Below are 18,640 nucleotides of genomic sequence, written 5' to 3'. Positions count from 1 at the left end.
TTTATTCCTTTTTGGTAAATTAGGGAGTTGCACAGAAACCCTGGATAAAGAGATACTTTTCAGTGTGACAGGAAAGATTGTCACGTTCCTTCTTAACACTGATCTCTCACTGACTTTTGTAAAGAACACAACTAATCAACAAACCTCGAAGAACAGTTTCCAGTACTCTAAGGCATAATGAAATTGTAACCATCTTCTGAAATATGTCATGAAGCTGAAAATCTTTGAGGGCCTGCACTGTACAATGTTTTGTCTTTAAAAATATACATTTGTATAGACACAACCTACACTCGCTTCTCAACTATTCCAGATGAAGAGAATAGGTTCAAAAATAAACTTTTCTTTAAAACCCCTTGGATATTTAAAAATCTACACAGTTTATAAACTATGCATAAACGATGTATATATTTATAATGAAAGGTGCCATATGTGCATTTACAATATCCCCTCTTCATTACACAGAACACCTTCTTGCGTATGCTATTAAAATTCAATATATACTTCTTTTTTTCCCTATCCAATTCATCTCCCTTAGAATGGAGGTAACACAATAAAAAAAAGGTATTTGCTGGAATCACTTTCTGAGTGAAATTATTTGTCCATTTCTGGATAACTGAGCACTAGAATCACAGTTTTGAACTACAAAAACAGGTGCAAAAATGGTTAAGTCTAGGCTGTAATTTCACCTATTATTTCCTGCACATAAAAAGGCAAGCAACAATTAAAAGGAAGTAATAGAAATTAAGCTTTGAATATTAAAACAAATAGGCCAACTGGTTTTCCTTCAGGCATATAAGTTCAAGGCAGTGGAAGAAATTAACCGGAGGAAGACTAAAACACAAAAGTTAATCATATGGTAAGTAGAAAAAAATGCTTAATTGAACTTGCCACTCATCCTGTTTCCTTCCATCCTGTATAATACAAATGTAAAAAAACGATTTAAAGACCAATACCATGTTTAGTACATTGTTGTTCATTTAGCTATTGTTATAAAAATGATGGCTTGTTCCTTTTCACCCCACATTCTTCAGGAATTGGTTAATATGCCAAGAAACCACAGGAACAGCAATTACAGTTACAACTGGTAAGTCAAAGAGATCTTTAAAATAAAAAAAAAAGGGTATGCAAAAATTACAATGTATGTGCTCTAACTTACAGAAAAATGCAATAAAATATTTTTGGTGTTATACTAATTCTGGCAATTGCAGAACAGTCACATTCCTCTGCTCGTGTGCATCATACAGAATAAAGAACTGCAAAGGATCATAGCACAGAATGGGTTGCACCAGAGCTGCTCTCATGCAAATAGTTTCCCTGTTTTACCAATGCAGGGACAAAGAAAGAGAAGAGGAAGTAAATAAATAAATAAATGGCACACTCAGATCACACATTTTCCCTAAAGAAAAACATGATGCAACAGACACACGTGATCAAAACACCATATTTCCAAAACATAGCAGAATGATAGCCACAGTTTGATGAGCATTCCATTGACTTTGGGAGGAGCTGGAAAATCTAAACCTATTCAGTTAAACCAGTTTCGTTCTGTAATATTCACCATCCTCTAGAAAAGAGTGTTACACAGCTTAAAACCCAAATGCACCTTAAAGACCACACTAATCACCGGCCACTCCATAGACTGTGATAATTAAGCTAATCAAGATCTTCCCCCCGAGTTTTGGAATCAGCTCCTTACTTAGCTGCTACATTGTCAACAGCTGGCATGAATTAACGGGAACATTTGGCTAACTCGATAATAAGGAGGACAGACTGTGGTTGCTCCAAATTCTACTTCACTGATCTGTTTCAATATATATTAAAAAAAAAAAAAAATCTAATTTGAGCATCCTTTTCTCTTTTTTTAAAGGAGTAACAACTCTACAAATATTGTGTTTTCAATTCTTTTCCCTTGTTATGCACAGTGTAATTGTGTAAGTCTCAGATGTTTCATGGGCCAGTGTAACCAACACCCCAATTCCTCATAATTTAATAATACTTTTTTGCAACACTGATTCATGCTCATCCCTATCACATCTCAGCTGCTGTGGCAAAGGCTTGCTACTCTGAATATATTTTTTCTACTTACTAGCAATTCATAAGCACAGATCACAGTAACAAAACACCAAAACTCTGTTCCCATCTATCTCACTGAAAAGAAAATATTCCTGAGACCCAGCTTTCCCCAAGCCACAGCTTTATTACAAGGTAAAGTTAAATTATATTATTATAGACCCATGCAACCAAATGCCACCCAGTGTGACTTTATTACATTATTTGCTTTGTGCCCATGCATTTATCAGATTTTCTCCAGCAAATCCACATAAAAACACAGTTCTAGTGGTGCAACATGCTCAAAAGCAGTTTTGTGCATGGATTTCTAGTGGGTCCAGCTTCCAAACGCATCTTTAGCACAGGAAGCTGTAGGGAGTGGGTACATTTACTAGGTGGCCCTTCTTTTCATTTCAGTAGGAAACAGGGAATCTAAAGGAATCGTCTAGATTACAGTCCCTAGAGAACTGCTCAAAGCAAGAACAAGTCTGAGATAAAGCAATTACCGTATTATTGTCAAGCATTAACAAAATCCCCAAGTATTCAAGGTAAATTCTGCATGCATGTTACACTGTCAGGGCACTCAGATACAACTGTCCTTGAAAAACATTGGATTATCCACTGCTTTTCCTTCCAAAAACAAACATTTAAAGTGCTGGCATTTTTCTCCTCTTTGATAAAACAGTACTGTAACTTTTGAGGTAGCAGAGGATTAGTCCAATGTAATATCATGGCTAAATCTGAAACCAAACAAAAAAGCTAAACCAATTTTATTATTTTTTTTTTTTTAATCTTTGTTGAGCCTGTTCTCAGACACCTCATGAATTCTAACAAGCATTGTGCTAGCATCAACATCTGGTAGCTTAGTGGGATGGTAACTCACACTTTTGCTGTAAGCTACCAGATGTTGCTGAAGGGCTTTTTAATTTAGATGGGCTGGTTCCATAAATTAATGTAATGTATTTCAGTAATTCTCATTTGTATTATGTTGTACTTGACTGAGATAACGAGGAACACAGAGCAGTATTAGAATTCCCACATCATCACTGTTACAGTGAGGACCATGACTTGTGCATCATTCTTTCACAGAGAAAGCAATCTAAGAGAAGGTCAAGCCAGCAGGATAAATGTGGCTACTTCCTGGATTTCAATCATGCCAGTCATAAGTAAATCACCTTTTGAGAGGTAGTTAATCCTTGCTGTAGAGACTAGAATTTATTACCACACAATTGTGGCAAGTAAAAATTATAAACAGCTTTTAGATTCTTCCAGTCTTTTATACCCACACACTGCTACAGTGATTTCCAGCAGAATTTGCACTATGACAATACATAATAATGTATATTGTTGGGGGAACAGGAGAGAAAAGAGAAGAATGCATACTTTTTAAAGTACATTTTCAAAGTAATGTGCTTTATAACTTTAAAAAACCCAGAAAAAAACCACTCAATTGGTAGCTTTTTCAAAAAGTAAGCTCTTATTTAGAAGAGCTGGTGATTGAAAAGAAATTCTACATAATAATAATTAGTACTTTAAGACTCAGAAATTTCTCTCTGATCCACACAGACACTGACTCTCAGGGCTTACTCAGCAGAGGAACACAATGACCAACTTTGTTGCTTTGGGAATCACTGACAACAAACACCCAATTACAAGGCTGAAAACTGCCATTATGCTCCTTAAAAATAAGACAATGAAAGACAAAAATGGATACAAAACCAGTTTTGCTAAGACAGTTCACAACTGCTTACAAGAAAAAGTGGGCACCAGCGGCCCATGAGAAAAGTCTTACATGAGAGAACCTGAACGCCCCTCCAGTTCCCTATCCTATCTATAATGGGCAACCCTGACCTCAACGAGGTCCAACTGGTAACAGGGAAACAAGAGGAAAACTGTCAGCAATGTTTTGTGAGGAAACATAATGGGGGATTTCTGTAGAAGATCCTGACAACAGTCTAAAGGAAAAGCAAGAAGAGGCAGCATCTTAAGCAAAGGATGAAGGCGGTTTGTGTTCTTTGAAGGAGATAAAATGAGACAAAAGCAGGAAATGCTGTCCTTCCCTTATCCTGAGGACTTGCTGAAAGGTCAAGTATAGCCATCAATCAAGATAAGGAAGAGGCAACCGAAGAAATGACCTTCTCTGAGGGGAAACAAGCATGTATCAGATAGCACTTTTACTCTGATGCAGTTCTCTGTGTGAGAGAAAAGAGAACACAGTTTCATGCCAGTGTTAATGAAAAAACAAAAGTGAAAATTAAGCACTTCAGATGGAAAAAAGACAAGCAAAAGCCTCTTAAGTCAAAGGCTAGCAGCCAAAGAAAAGCTTGCTTCCAAAATTTGTGAGGAGTGCAGCAGAATTCTACTCCTCACCACTCCTACGCTGGGCACCTGGCTTAGGAGACATCTCCTGGGGGCAGCTACTTCCACTAGCTTGTTCCTGATAAGCTGCAGGCTCATTACACGCACTTTAAATTTCTGGTTTAAAGCTTGTTGCTTTTCTGAAAGAGAATAATCCATTTTTAGTTATGCTTGACCTCACACTTTCAAAATTAATTTACAGTATTCCCCTGTGAGTTATGCTTCTGCTGTCACTTTTGGGGATGAAAAATAATCAGATTGTGTGGAATTGCATCTACAGTAGATAAAAAACAAAACCCCCTCAAAATCAAATGTAAGCATAAATACTTCTTGGAAACAAACCTTTTGCTGGCATTTCTCAGCTGACATAATTCCTGTTTCTTGGGCTAGTTTTTAACCATGGAATTGTTTCAAAATCACTCTGGGAAAGAATAACAAGTTTACCAGCTCTCGAGGTAGAAAGGCCTCCTCCTGACGAGCCACAATCAGACAGACAGTCTCGCCTTGCTTTGTGCTCCTCAGCATAGCTACAAGCTCTTCCTGGGTCCTGCCGGTGATGTCCCGTCCATTCACCTACCAGCCACAAAAGAACAGAGGATATCTTATCTCTGACTGCCTTCAAGCAGGTCTATTAGGTTCCCCTCACCTAACACAGGTGTCATTCAGTAACTGAGAGCAAAAAAGAATCAGCAACAGCTCCCATACTGTCTCCCCTCTGGCCCTACACAAATTACTTAACCTTTCTCCTCCTCATTTTCACCATCTGTTAAACCAGCTCTGTAGTACTTACCCACCTTGCAGGGGGTTTGTGAGGCTTAATTAGTTTGTAAAGCACTTTGAAGATGAAAGTGCAGAAACAAGACCTTAGTATTAAAACTGTTTACCTTAGAAACTTTTTGAGGTTAGTAATTAGAAATAACCCATTAGATAATAAGATTGTAAGTCACAAGATACCTGAAAACTTTCAACAGACCGATTAAAGAAAAATTGTCTTAAAATAAGCACTTTACCAGCTTGATATTAACTGGAGATTTTTGGATGCGGCTGAAGAGGCAAGACATGTTTTGGTCCTTAAGTGATACATTTATCTACTTTAAAAACCAAGATCTTATCAGGTTCTCCTTGTTCAAACATCCCATGGACCCTTGCAAAAAGAACCATTTTTCCACCTCATAGTGTAAAATACTTGTTGACAAACAAATGGCATAGAAGCTGTGAGAGTGACTTTTTTTTAAACCAAGGGCAAGAATTGTTGTTCTATACATCAATAATGCGTATGAGGAAATAAAAGATTCATGACAAAAGCAGCGATCAATTTTAAACAATGCAAATACAACAGATGTTTATCCTAACCTCCAGAATTCTGTCTCCTGACTGCAAACGACCATCTTTTACTGCTGCACCTTTTGGTAAAATATTCTTCACAAAGATTGGACCAGGACCGTGTACTGAAGAGTCTCTGGTAACCACCGTGAAACCAAGTCCTTCTGGACCTAGAATGTCAGACAAAGAACACACAAAATAAATTTTAACATGTAAACAATGATCATTGAAAGTAAGCAAGTGATGTCAATAAGATATCCCAGAGACTCATCCAGGTTAACTCTAAGAAAAGAAAGCAAACAAAAAGCTGTAAACACAAGACAATTTTCTGCCTGGTCTAGAGAAGAAGTCTATTGATGTCAAAACACATACCCTCTTAAAACAGCTACAAATGGAAATACTTGGATAAACACACAATAATAAAAACCAAGAAAGAACTCTCTTTTTAAAGCATTTTCCTTTCCTTTAGGTCATTTTAATAATAGTCTTCACTTTAATGTCAATCGTTTTTCATAGAATCAGAGCAGTTTGAATTGTTTATTTATAAGCATAAATATAATCTAGTTTTACTAACTTAAGTTTTACTGAAACTTGGTAAATGGGGACAATATCGCATGATTTGAATGCAAAACTTGATGATATGCTGTTCAGGAAGAACAAAGTGGTACTTCTAAGCTTCCATTAGTGAAGTTGTTTGCTGCTTGGAAATAAACAACCTCAAATGTTAACAGATAGGTTATAACAAATAATTAGGGAGTAAAACAAATATTAATAGGTACTGCTCATAAGCCACTAAAATCACTGGGAATAGCAGGGTCCATAAAAATCTTTTTATATTGAGCAGTATTAGTACTCATGTGATAGTTTTCAAAGATATCATCATGTCAGTATCACATTGCTATAATTTCTAAAGATATAAATGTTTCAAAATCAAAAGCATTAAGAATAGGGAAAACCTTAAGTAGGTTTTATTAACACAAAGCTGAAGAGTTCAGAAGCAAAAATGAGTGATTTAAGTAAAGAAACAACAAAAATTAAGAAATGAGAGCTTGATTACATTCAGTTTATGAGAATAAAGTTACAGACAGCTTTCAAAAGGGCCACTTCTAGGATCAAACTCTTAGCCAAATCAGAGCCAGAAATCAAATAGAAAATACAAATGCTAATTGCAAATTGGTTAAGAACATTTTACTGCATGTTCCTAAACCCGTTATTCCATTCAAAGACAGACAGCTGCATGGTGCAGCAATTAAAGATATACACACAAATTTGGCCTCCTGACAGCTGAATAAATATGATAGGAAAAAAAAAAAAGGTTTGCAGAAAATAAAAAGGGAAAGACAGGTAAATCTGTGGTCAAGCTCTTGGAAAACATGAAGCAGAGCAGGGTAGATTTTTAAACATATCTTTACAAGAATGTCATAACAGTGTTGTGGTCAATTTACAGGTTGAATAAAATCATGAACATCACCATCAAACAGTTCAAACTTTTATTCTATAGTTGTGAAAAGACTGAACTCTCTTACAGTTACTTATTGCTAATGGAATTGCTTCCACAGTCAGCAACTGAGATGTCCTAATCTGTAAATCTGAATAACATATATCCAAAATTTATGAGAAAGCCCACTGTAGGAAACATTACTTTCCTGTACCTTTTGATTGGAACTTTTAAATAGTAAATAACTAGCTTGTATTTTCAATGTCACTCATAAAATTAAAAGTTAAGGTATCACTACAGAGAATATGATACTGAATTAATCATACCATCTCCAAAGACTTACCTTTTTTCAGGTCTATCTTTATTTTCTTTGTATTTCTCTTATTGCCAAAGCCCATAAGTGGAGACAGTGAGGGAGAAGAAGGCTTTCTACCCAGACGTGGGAGGTTGGGGCTCTTAGCTTGTTGCAGTGTTCCCTGTACACCTGACTCCAAGCTTGCTCCAGAAATATTAATTGTTTTCACAGCAGGTTTTGGATGAAGAGGAGGTGGAATTTTTGTTTTTGTAACTCCTTCTTCATTATTCAGAATACAAAGAGGAGCAATAGCAGACTTCTCATACTGTTCTCGGTTATATGGAGGAAGGACTTCCAAGATGACACTTTGAAATTTCATTGCCTGACGGAAGATGTCCTGAGACCTTTAAAAGAAAGGTATGAAAATTCATATGACAAACTAGAAAACTTGAATAAAATTTGAAATTGTTTACAGAGAATAAGATGAAAATTTATCTTATGTTCACATCTATAGCATTACTTTTTTAGAAAAGTTCACATGAAATAAGATTTCAAAACTACAGCATTTCCTTACACTTCAAGTAGGAGCAGCATATATGTCAGAATTCCTAAGCCAGTACAAAAACATATCAGCCAGAATAAACTAATGAACACATTTCTTCCTGAAGAGCAGAAAGGGAAGTTCTGATGGCAAAAGCTCATCAAAAGACTGCTGAAATTACAGCTTGCTGTTTTTTTCAAGTGCTTGTCTGTTACATATTTTCTTGTTGGCATAGAGGCACACTGAGCACTCATCACCAATTGTTCTGGTGAATACATCTACTCCAAGCAAGCTCAACTCTCTATTTTTCCCAAATCCAGTCTAATTGCTTCTCAGATTCCTTTTTAATCCCTGCTGCAACTTTGGCTGATTCCACAGGAATAAAATAGGTTGAGAGTATGGGATACATAGACATTAGAAAAAAACCTTTTTTTCTAAAAGAGTTTTTAAAAAATTGATCAAAACGGCACAATTATTTGTGTTTCTACATAAATGGTTAAGTAAACAGGTCAATATTACTCACATCTTTCAAGCAGTAACCTTTTGCTAAGTGGATATGCAGACTTCACATAATCAATGTTTTTGCAGATGTGCCCAAATGCAACACCAGAAACTGTGTTAGAGCATTTAATGGAACTACTCCCCTTGATACTGACAGGGCAGCGGAGATGAGTTTTAAGCTAAAAGAGAAAGATTTAGCCCAGACATTAAGAAGAAATTCTTTACTCAGAGGGTAGTGAGGTACTCGAACAAGTTACTCAGAGAAGCGGTGGATGCCCCATCCTTGGAAATGCTCAAGGCCAGGCTGGATGGGGCCCTGAAAAACCTGATCTAGTGGGTGACATCCCTGTCCATGCTTGAGGGGCTGGAACCCACAGATGAGATGATCTTTAAGGTCCCTTCCAATCCAAACCGTTCTATGATTCTGTGAACTAATACCATGGTAGTGATGCCGTGCTCAGATACCTGTGTGTCGTAAGGCAATTAAGACAAGTTGGCCAAAAGAGCTGATCATAAAGCCTTCCGTGGATTTTGAATAACCTGTAGATTTGGTATATGAAGTCATGTTACAAACCTTGGATTCTAAAAGAACAAAGGAGACTTCCTTCTATCTGTGCTTTCCTCTCCTACCTTCTGTTGAAGTGGACTGACTTTCTTCCATACTGCAGAAGACCAGTCCAGTACAATGCTGAAGTGCATTTTGAGAATGAAAAACTGAAAACTTCTGTTTAGCTGAATTGGGGCAAGAGCTGAAGGAATGGCAACATGAAATTTTAAATAAATCATGGAGTCCTCCTAAGAACATTGTACTTATCTCCTACCCTTCAGTGGTGTGTTTGTCAGTCTGAGTCAGTATTTTGCTGAAGTCTTGGCTTTGGATTTACACTCAGTAACAGGAATAAATGTTGAAAGTATTTATGAAATTTTTATTTTTTTTTAGTTTTTTTTACATTGACACAGGAAGGAAGCCACTGCAGATATAAATGTCTTGAAAACACACCTACTGCTTTCCTAGATGAGCAGAGCTATATAGATACACTCTGTACCTAGAGTATATCCACTTTGCAGCTGTAGGTGGTGAAAAGGAAAGACTGTTTTAAGATGGTTTTCTGTAGCACAAAGACATTAAAGTCAGGAGTCAGTCCCAATGGATACTGCTGTGGGAAAGAACCATCCTTGCCATACTGAGTGTACAAGCATCAAGAGTCAGAACAGCAACATTCATTGACAGGCGATGCTGCCAGAGAGAAACCTCAAACTTGGAAAACAGAGGGAGTGGAATGTTGTAAGAAGGCATTCTTTTATCATCACCCTCAAGGGATCTGTTTCAGAGCCGTAACAGACTGTGCCCCAGTGCATCTGCAGAGGTTATAGGTTATCTGCTCACCTACAGCCTGTCAAAGTTCTCAAGGACAGACCTTACCCTGATAGTAGAAACCATGGCACACTTCCAGCATAAAGGATGTAAAATTTTAACTGTGTTTCTTTCACACCCCATCTTCATCTTTCCAAGTAGCCACTTAGTCATATGTTACAAGGTAATTTAATAACTCAGTTTCGAAAGATTAATATTTAAAATATATGCAAGAGAAAACATAAGATCTCCTTCAAACAAAAATTAGTGGAAATCACTCAAGATATCCTATGGGAAAGTCTAAATGCAGTCTTCAGGGGCAAAATAACTGGCTGCACTTCAAAGGGAAAAAATAATGAATGGAGAAATTTGTATTTCTTGAGACCCCAAGTGCATACTTTAAAGAAATAAGGGAGTCAGTTAAAAGAGGTGCTAGAAACTCTGTAGCACAACAGAATGTAATTGAATAGATTAGCAGCAAATGAAAAAGCAGACCAACAGTCCCAATATATAGCTATTATAAACATGGGAATACAGAAAGTAGGCTGCTGCTGTTACAGCTGCAGAAGAAGCAATTGTCAGGAGCAGTACTAGAAAGTCTCTGCTGAAATTAAAAAGAGACAGCATGTAACAGTCTAAGTGTTAAAACAGTTTTTACAAGGGTTATGAAGAAATGTCAATTTGAAACTAGCCAACTGATTTTCCTCTTGGAGGAGAATCTGATTGCTATTTCTGGGTCGAGTCATTGGAACAATACTTTGTTGTATCTTTTACAATTACTGGATTTCTGTAACTTGGACTTCTGTCAGGTTAGTACAGTTATGTCATGACATGACAGACGAAAACAAAAAAGACATATTTACAAAGATTAATTTCAACCTGGAAAGAGTCAGTCTTTAGCCATTCTCCACAGCCAGGGAAGAGAGATGATGCAGAAGGCTATTTTGGAAAATCGGCAAATTCAGCAGAACAATGTAAGACTTGGGAATAGGCTAGAGCTCATCCAAAATATTCCCCGCCAGTCCCCAGATAGACATTGAGCCCACAAGTCCTGCATTTTTTCTCCTCAAATCCAACACCACTGCAATCACACTACTTGACTTAGCAGCATAAGGAAACTTTGCCCAACAAAATTAGGCTCTGCTCTGAATCACCTTTAAGTCACTTTTCTCTCTCCCAAAGACAGTGTCTAACAAGACCAATCTCTCTATGCTAACTATTGTAAATAATCCTTCCAACCCCAAAACTTTAAAAAAGCTTTTAGAAAGTATCCTGCATGTTGCATTTTGAAGGAAAGCCTGACAGAGAACTAGGAAATTTCCTGAAGTATTTCAGATTGCCCCAAAATCTAGTAACCTTACAGAAAAACATGCAGAGTCCTCCACTCCACAAACACCTCATTGGGCTGAAATCTTTGGAGATCTAGTTACATTCAGAAGAAAACACAATTCAAAAAAACAATACACAGAAAAAAAACATTCAGAGGAGACAACACATTGTAAAGAAAGGATCAGATATGATTTTGAAAAGAGGTTTTGACTCAAGCAAAACCTGATTTGCGAAATTTCATTACAAAACTGCACAGTGGGGCAATGAATGTTTTAATAAGATACTGACAATTACATTCTGCTAAATTTGATATCTTATTTAGGAATTTCCATGGAAGGAACAATGACATGTACTATAACACAGCAGAATGCAGAAAGCTGTAACTGAAAAGCTTTCAGGAGGGGAAAAAGCACAGTCTCAGAAACAAGAATATGCTACAGAACTACACTGGTTTAATGAAAACCTATTCTGCAAATATTTATTCCTAACTGTGAAATTATGTATTTGATTTTAGTCTAGAAGCCTTGAAAATTTGGCTTACTGTTTAGAAAGTTAAGCCTCGACTCCCTTGACATTTCAATAGGTTTCTTAGATTATAAACAATCACTCAGTTGTCTAAACATATGGATTAAAAGCAAAAACAAATTACAATTTAATTACTACAGCAAATATATGTGAAATTTGAGAGACTATTCTTTTGTGAAACAATGCCACTTTAATTCATAGATGATCAAAACAACTTGTTAGTTAAATATTGAGATAGATAACAAATGTCAACAGACTTTTAATAAAAGTCGTAAGAAGTGAGACTTTCCATTTAGCTCAAGTAATCATAGTTTGACAGTAGAAGTATTTTTTTAAAAAAATAAATGCTCAAAAAGCTGCAGCACAACAAAAAATCTTATTTCATTTACAAAAGAAAATTAAACACCATGCTGTGAGATTGACTCATTCTGAAAGTCTTATTAAGAAAAAATTACAAAGAGGTAAAAGTAATGGAAGAACTAGAAAGGGAAGGTAACAATTACAAAACAATGCTATTAAATTAAGTAAGCACAGTAAGTTCACTAAAAGTCCTCAAATTTCACTTATTTGGAGGTTTCAGAAAGAAAACAACAAAGTTTCTGTCACATATCAATTTTACAGGCATTTTTTTTGAAATAAGTATTAATCCCTTTACATATCACTTAAACAGGGCACTGTATAAAATCCTGGCTGATTAAAAGTATTAGTAAACCAGCACTTACTGTGCAAAGGTTTTATCTGTAAGGTCCACATGGTTTATCTTCACAATGCATTCATTTTCATGGAAAAGACCATCACGCCTAGATCTGCTGTTTTCTTCAATACCACGGATGAAGAGTCCCAGCATCCTAAAAGGCAAAACATAGGTGAAAAATATCCTTATTGTGCTGATATGAATTTATAGCAACTAAAAATAGATATTTATCTCTAATGTGTATGAAATCATAGAGTACACTGCCTCTCTATATATGAAGTGCTTCACCTAGAGAAAAATTTCAGCTGACTTATTAATGAAAAAGGAGGGGATTCCAAAAAATACCACAAAAAATTGCTGTACACTAATGCTTTACTACTTGCTAGAACTTGGGAAGCATTAAGTACTGTAGGTCATACCTGGAGAAACAGAAGAAAACACCTAGATGCCTCTCCAGTTAAAAATGGTAGTGTAGCTTACACATATTTTTTTCTGCCACTGCTCCAAAGAAAAGCACAAACAGATTAAAAGTAACTTTCTACCTTGACTGTAATAAAATAAACAGGAGTTAGAATGAGACAAAAAAAATAACTGACTTTTCTACTTCTGAAAACATCCCTGAAACTTTTCAGTTGCCAAGCCCCTTGCTTTGATACAAGACAGCAATACTACTCATTCATGTGGCAGGACAGCAGCACTACATCATCACCCCAGCTGTCTGTTAACGAGGTATGTACAAATGAAAACAGAGGTGCAACACAGAATAATGCAGTAAGTGAGCCAGTGTGGGTGGTGCAAAATGCCAGTGTTGATAACTCTGTTGGGAGCACTAGGCTAATCCTGACCTACCTGGAACACCTCTGTATTGCAAACTATAATTCAACATAGCTATATCAAATGATACCACTGCAGTGTCCAAAAAATCCTGACAACTGCGTGTTTGTGAAGAACTTTTATAATCAAACTTTGTCCACTAAATTTCCATACCACTTCAGCATCAAAGATGGTCATCAAAGATGACCTTTACAGACCATTTCTACTGGTTATACTACATAAAATATTAATGTGCAATTTTCAATGTGCTGGCACTCCAATCACAAAACAGAAGTCCTGTATTTTTGCCTCATATTCATGACTGCCCCTCCTAAGTCCATTCAACAGATTCACAGTATGCCATTAACTATTTCAAGTGACACTATATTGACTGAGCATCTGATTTCAGATTTACTAACAGCATTAAAAAATTTGTACTTCTGTCCTATCAATTACTGAATGAAAAATTGGTTTCTACTGAGTATCAGTTCTTTGAAGTATTTAAAAATATATTTTATAAGTTATTTAACAGCATAAAGACTCTCTTGTAATGAGTGTTATCCTTCCCTAAAGGATTAAAAAGGGCAGTGGTGGTGAGGGGCTACAGCCCTTTTGATGACATTGAACTAGTGGCAATCAAAAACCTTCCCAAAATACAACTATGTTAAAATACAAACCAGTGAAAGTAAAGAAATAAATGAAATTACAAATTAAATTGGTTGCTCACTAATCCTGTGTGCTTAGATACTGTATTAATATAATGCAATAGGATTGCCTACTTGTCTGAAACTTGTATGTACTGTACTGCCTACCGTGGCTCAAATTACATAGACCAAGGCAGCTTGAATTCATTCCTCCATTACTTTTTTTCCACAGCCTAAATTTTAGCATTTTAATGCGCTATTAAATTTTAATTTCCTGGTTTTAATGATATTTAAGTGTAAAATAAAGGGGGAAAATTATTTCTATTACTTTTGTAGTTCCTGTATAAACTAAGATTTTGTAAATTAATATGATGTTTTAATGACCTGTAGAAAAACTTTGGCCTGCAGCAGCACCAGGCTAAAGCCAGCATTACCTTATTAGAAGATAACTTTACAATTGAAATACCAGACGCAGTTAGTCATGGCCAGCACATCCTCATAAATTCTATCATGTCACCAAAAGAAATAAAAGATGGTCTTCTGTACTTTGTCATGTTATGATGCGTTACCATTCATAATCTAGTCTCAGGCTAGACTAAAAAAAGACAGTCAAGCCATTTAAATCAGTCCAGTGCTTTAACAAATGTTTCAGAACACATCTGCCATAGGTCACTAAAATGTAAAGACAGCTACCTAAACAACCAGTAGTTCCATCTGTCAAAGACCTCTCTACTCCAGCAGATCCCCCAAAAGCATTTGTTTGTAAGGACATATTAACATAAATACAATGTAGACCTAGGAACCCTTCTTCTTACAAGTCTTTAAAAGCTGTATTCAACACAGAGATACTTGAATACAAAACTACATTTCAGCCACAACAATTACTGATTTTAATAGTTTGCAATTTCATCAAAATTGTTTTACTGAAGGATCTTAAAATACAGCGTACAAACAACAACCTTTATGGCACGCCTATATCAAAGAGCTCTGATCTGCCTTTTAGAGTGGGTAACAAACACAAGTGGCTTTCTCAAGACAAACAGGCAGCCCACAAAGCCAAGGACACAACTCAGATCTCCAGCAGTTGCCATCCAAGACCAGCTTTCTTCTTGAGACAGTGACGCCATTTTTACAGGCAGCAGATGGACATCTATTTTCCCTTTTGCTAGATAAAACAATCTGAATTAAATTGGGTCCACTTACAAATTCAGATCTATCCAAGAAAACAGACCTTTACAAGGTAATTCAACCCTTCACATTCTCTGTCCTACATGAAAGCTGACAAGTAAAGAAACATTTAAGAATTAGACAATTTTTACTCTTGCAATAATTGGCTTTGTGTAACAGGCAACCATTTTACTATAAAGTAGTGTCATTTATGGCTCTGGCAATTTCACATCTCTTATTCACGGCTGCCAGTGTCAAATTACCTCTCTGGCTAAGCCTCTGTATGTCAAATTTTAGCCTAGATTTTTTTTTTTTTAACACATCGAAGTTACATAGCTTGGAAAACAGCTATAATGAAAATGCTGACGCAGTCTTAACTACAGCACATCAATATGAGCATGCTGCTATAATAGGCTTTTGTGATCTCAATGGACTTTGTTAAATCATTTATAATTAAAGTAATTGTATTGTGACAAAGAAAGGTTCATGGTATAGAGCACATTTTATAAATGCTATGCAATCAAATCTGAAAGATGGCTTGAAAAATATGAGATATGAGCAGGCAAGCAATTTTTTTTGACTCTTCTTGTCTGGTATGTCACTAAGAAAGAGCCTATGCAGAGATATTCAATTAAGAAAAACAAAACAAGAAACATACAAACAAGCCCACAACAGCACAACACAACCAACTCACCACCACACAAAACTTCTAAGTCCAGTTTACCATTCAGAGAATAAAAACAGAGACCACAGAAAGGGCACATATGAACAGTGCTGCTGGTATTGACTGAAAGTGACTGGACATGGCACTTCTTACCATGGTCTAGCTGACAAGATGGAGATTAGTCAAAGGCTGTACTCAAGTATCTCTGAGGTCTTTTCCTACCTAATTCTGTGGTTGCCTTATACAGAACTTGGACTAGTAAATATTTTGGTAATGGAAGACAGTGCCATAGACTAATTTTTGTTTTCCTTTTGGTAAATAGTAGGTATTTTAAGATAAGCACAACTGAAATACTTTCATTTATATACTTCTTGAGCAATGCAGAAAATATCTTACCTTCCACTCAAGGATGAAAAAAAGGGCACTACATGAATTCCCAAGGGTCCACCTTCCCCAGAAATCTCAACTGTTTTTGTCATTTCACTAAAAAAGAGCACAGGGAAACATATCTCATAAGCTTATTCAGAGAATTCTCCATATTAAAAAAAAAATTCATGATTGACCAGATAGCAGAAAGGGTAGAAAAAATATTTGACTCAGAGCTCAGTAATATATGAAAATAAAATGAAAAGTAAAACAGCCATGAAATCCTTTCGTTGTTTTAGATTAGCATTTGTGGTTTTCTAAAAGGGAAATAAATCAAGTACTAGACATTTTCCCAAGTTAACCTTCAAGTAAGTCAATTAGAATATTAAAGAATAAGCTTTCAAGTGAGGAGGGACTTCATCATAAAAAAAAAGGTGAGGGGAGGTTATTTTACATCTTCTTAATTTAAACTCCATGTGAGTTGCTTCAATTTTCCATCTGGCCACGTTATAAACATGAAGATCACACAGAAAGGACAATGCAACTTTCAAGTCAAATAATACTTAAATATACTGATTTCTTCCCTCAGTTGCATACAACCTCTGACAAAGAACAAAAGCAATTGTGATCAGTAGTGCAACGCAGCTCATTTTATCAAGAAGTTTCCTTCCTCAAACACCGTTATTAAAAACCTATTCTGGGTGACCATGACTTGAAAAGGAAGGTACTTGAACTGGCTAGAATCAGAAAAAAATTAGCAATGTCTGTATTTCAGCAGACCATGTTCCTTCTTTCCATAACAGTATCCTTCTTCCAAAACCCTCCCTCCCCTCCCGTGGTACTGAACACCCGCAGCACTCAGGATCAGTGGCCAGCAGACATCTCCTGGGCACACCCACTCAGAACACCCTGTCTCTGTGAGCTGTGTGTGCATGCCAATCCTACCGTGTGGACACAACATGTGAAACTGAACCAAAAGGCCACTTAAGATACTGCCCTGAGTTAAAGACTCAGTATTTCTGATCAAGTGCAGACTGCTAGTGAGAAAGACACTTCTGATCTTTCCCTGTGCACCAGACCTAGAGAGCACGCATTTGCTGGATAGGATGACAAAGCCAACTCTTTCCTCTCATGCTGCCCTCCCACCCTCAGATGATTTTTCCCCAGTACCACAACTTCCTCTGGCACCAGCTGATATTGCTGACCCCTGGTCTTATGATCATTTAATTTGATGTAAGAATCAGCACGAATGCACTGAAACCCATCAGGGCTCTGCTATCACCCTTGATGTGGCAGCACAGTTACACCACATTAGGTACAACATGAACCCACATGGCACAGCTAAGTCTTCTCATAGGGAGCACAGTTACTGCAAATGACCTTAGACAAAATCTGGCATTGCTACCTAATAACACAGGAATACTTTTTGTTCTTATGAACCTGTATGCAGTTGCACAATGATTAATGAGAAGCAATTTGCTCTAAATACAATAATTCTTAGCCTGATTGGCTAAATATGGAATAAGACTGGAAAATAAGTTTATACATTTTATTTTTTTTTTTTAAATTAGGGGACAGAGTGAGTTTTGGGAAGCTTTTTTTTTTTTTGTAAACTGTTCTTCCAAAACCACTGGCACTATAATGAATTTATGTTCTCTAGATATTAAATGGAAAGACCCTGAACAACAAGCCACCACTGATCCCAAATGTAACAGATTTACATGTTACTGTATTTATAACACAGACACCATCAACAAGCATTTGTGGGGTTTTCTTTCCTGCATTCCCCTGTTTCACTAATCAAATGGGGAAATACTGACAAAATCTTCCTGTAAGATGTTTTAAATACATTTTTTTCTGGTGAAGCTGGTTAGAAAACCTCATCAGGGTGGTTACCAAAAACCTCAACAATGCATGCATAGGAAATTAACTCCTCTTTCAGTTCCATCTTCTACTTCCTCCAATTCTCTTAACACACAAAGAAAGATAATTAAAGGGCTACTTTTATTGTCTTTTGAACTTCTACAAAATCAAAACGTGTAAGTATATTAAGCAGCCAAGCCCTTTAGATTCAGAAAATAATCAGAAGTAGTGAATGGGCTTTCATTTTTACAGGGAAAATTTAAGTAACTTATAGCCGTCCTCAAGTAACCCTGTGTGCTCTAGGGAGGAGTTGTCTTCCTAAGCAACTGTAAAACAGAACAGGAATTTTTTTGAGAGCTATCATGACAGACAGGTGAGCTGTCATATTAAATCAATGCACTCAAAGTTATAAGTAGGCTGAAAGCCAAAGAAAATATACAAACTTATTTTTAAACTGAACATGAAGTCTACACACGAAGAAAAACAGGCTTCTTTGTGAAAATAAATAACCCACACGCACATTATGTATTACTTTAAAAATTTTTGGTACATCCAAAACTTATGGATGTTCTAGAGCATTCAGAACAAACATTCAGAATAAGTGTACACTCTGTTTACATGTATTAAAAACTTTGGAATTATAATTTCAATCAAAAATCCATGACTCTAAATAGATTTCTCCTTATCAAACAAATGGGACTCTTAGTTATATCCAA

The 18,640-nt window shown here is 36.3% G+C and overlaps 1 protein-coding gene across 4 annotated transcripts in view; it reads right to left on the bottom strand.

Moving 5' to 3' along the window:
• PARD3B (par-3 family cell polarity regulator beta) overlaps window positions 1–18,640 on the bottom strand; it is a 393,522-nt gene that overhangs the window by 203,811 nt on the left and 171,071 nt on the right. For all 4 annotated transcript variants that reach the window (XM_014249455.2, XM_014249453.2, XM_014249454.2 and 1 more), the window contains 5 exons: window positions 16,092–16,178; window positions 12,436–12,561; window positions 7,512–7,867; window positions 5,761–5,900; window positions 4,852–4,980 (listed from right to left, as the gene is read on the bottom strand). In XM_014249455.2, coding sequence (XP_014104930.2) covers window positions 4,852–4,980; window positions 5,761–5,900; window positions 7,512–7,867; window positions 12,436–12,561; window positions 16,092–16,178 — 838 coding nt within the window. The remainder of the gene's footprint in view (window positions 1–4,851; window positions 4,981–5,760; window positions 5,901–7,511; window positions 7,868–12,435; window positions 12,562–16,091; window positions 16,179–18,640) is intronic.

Source organism: Pseudopodoces humilis, chromosome 8 (assembly GCF_049639895.1).
Source record: "Pseudopodoces humilis isolate 2021_Gansu_Grassland_sample_001 chromosome 8, ASM4963989v1, whole genome shotgun sequence".
NCBI lineage: Eukaryota > Metazoa > Chordata > Aves > Passeriformes > Paridae > Pseudopodoces > Pseudopodoces humilis.
Note: the sequence above shows the minus strand (reverse complement) of the source record. Positions and strands in the feature narration are given on the sequence as shown.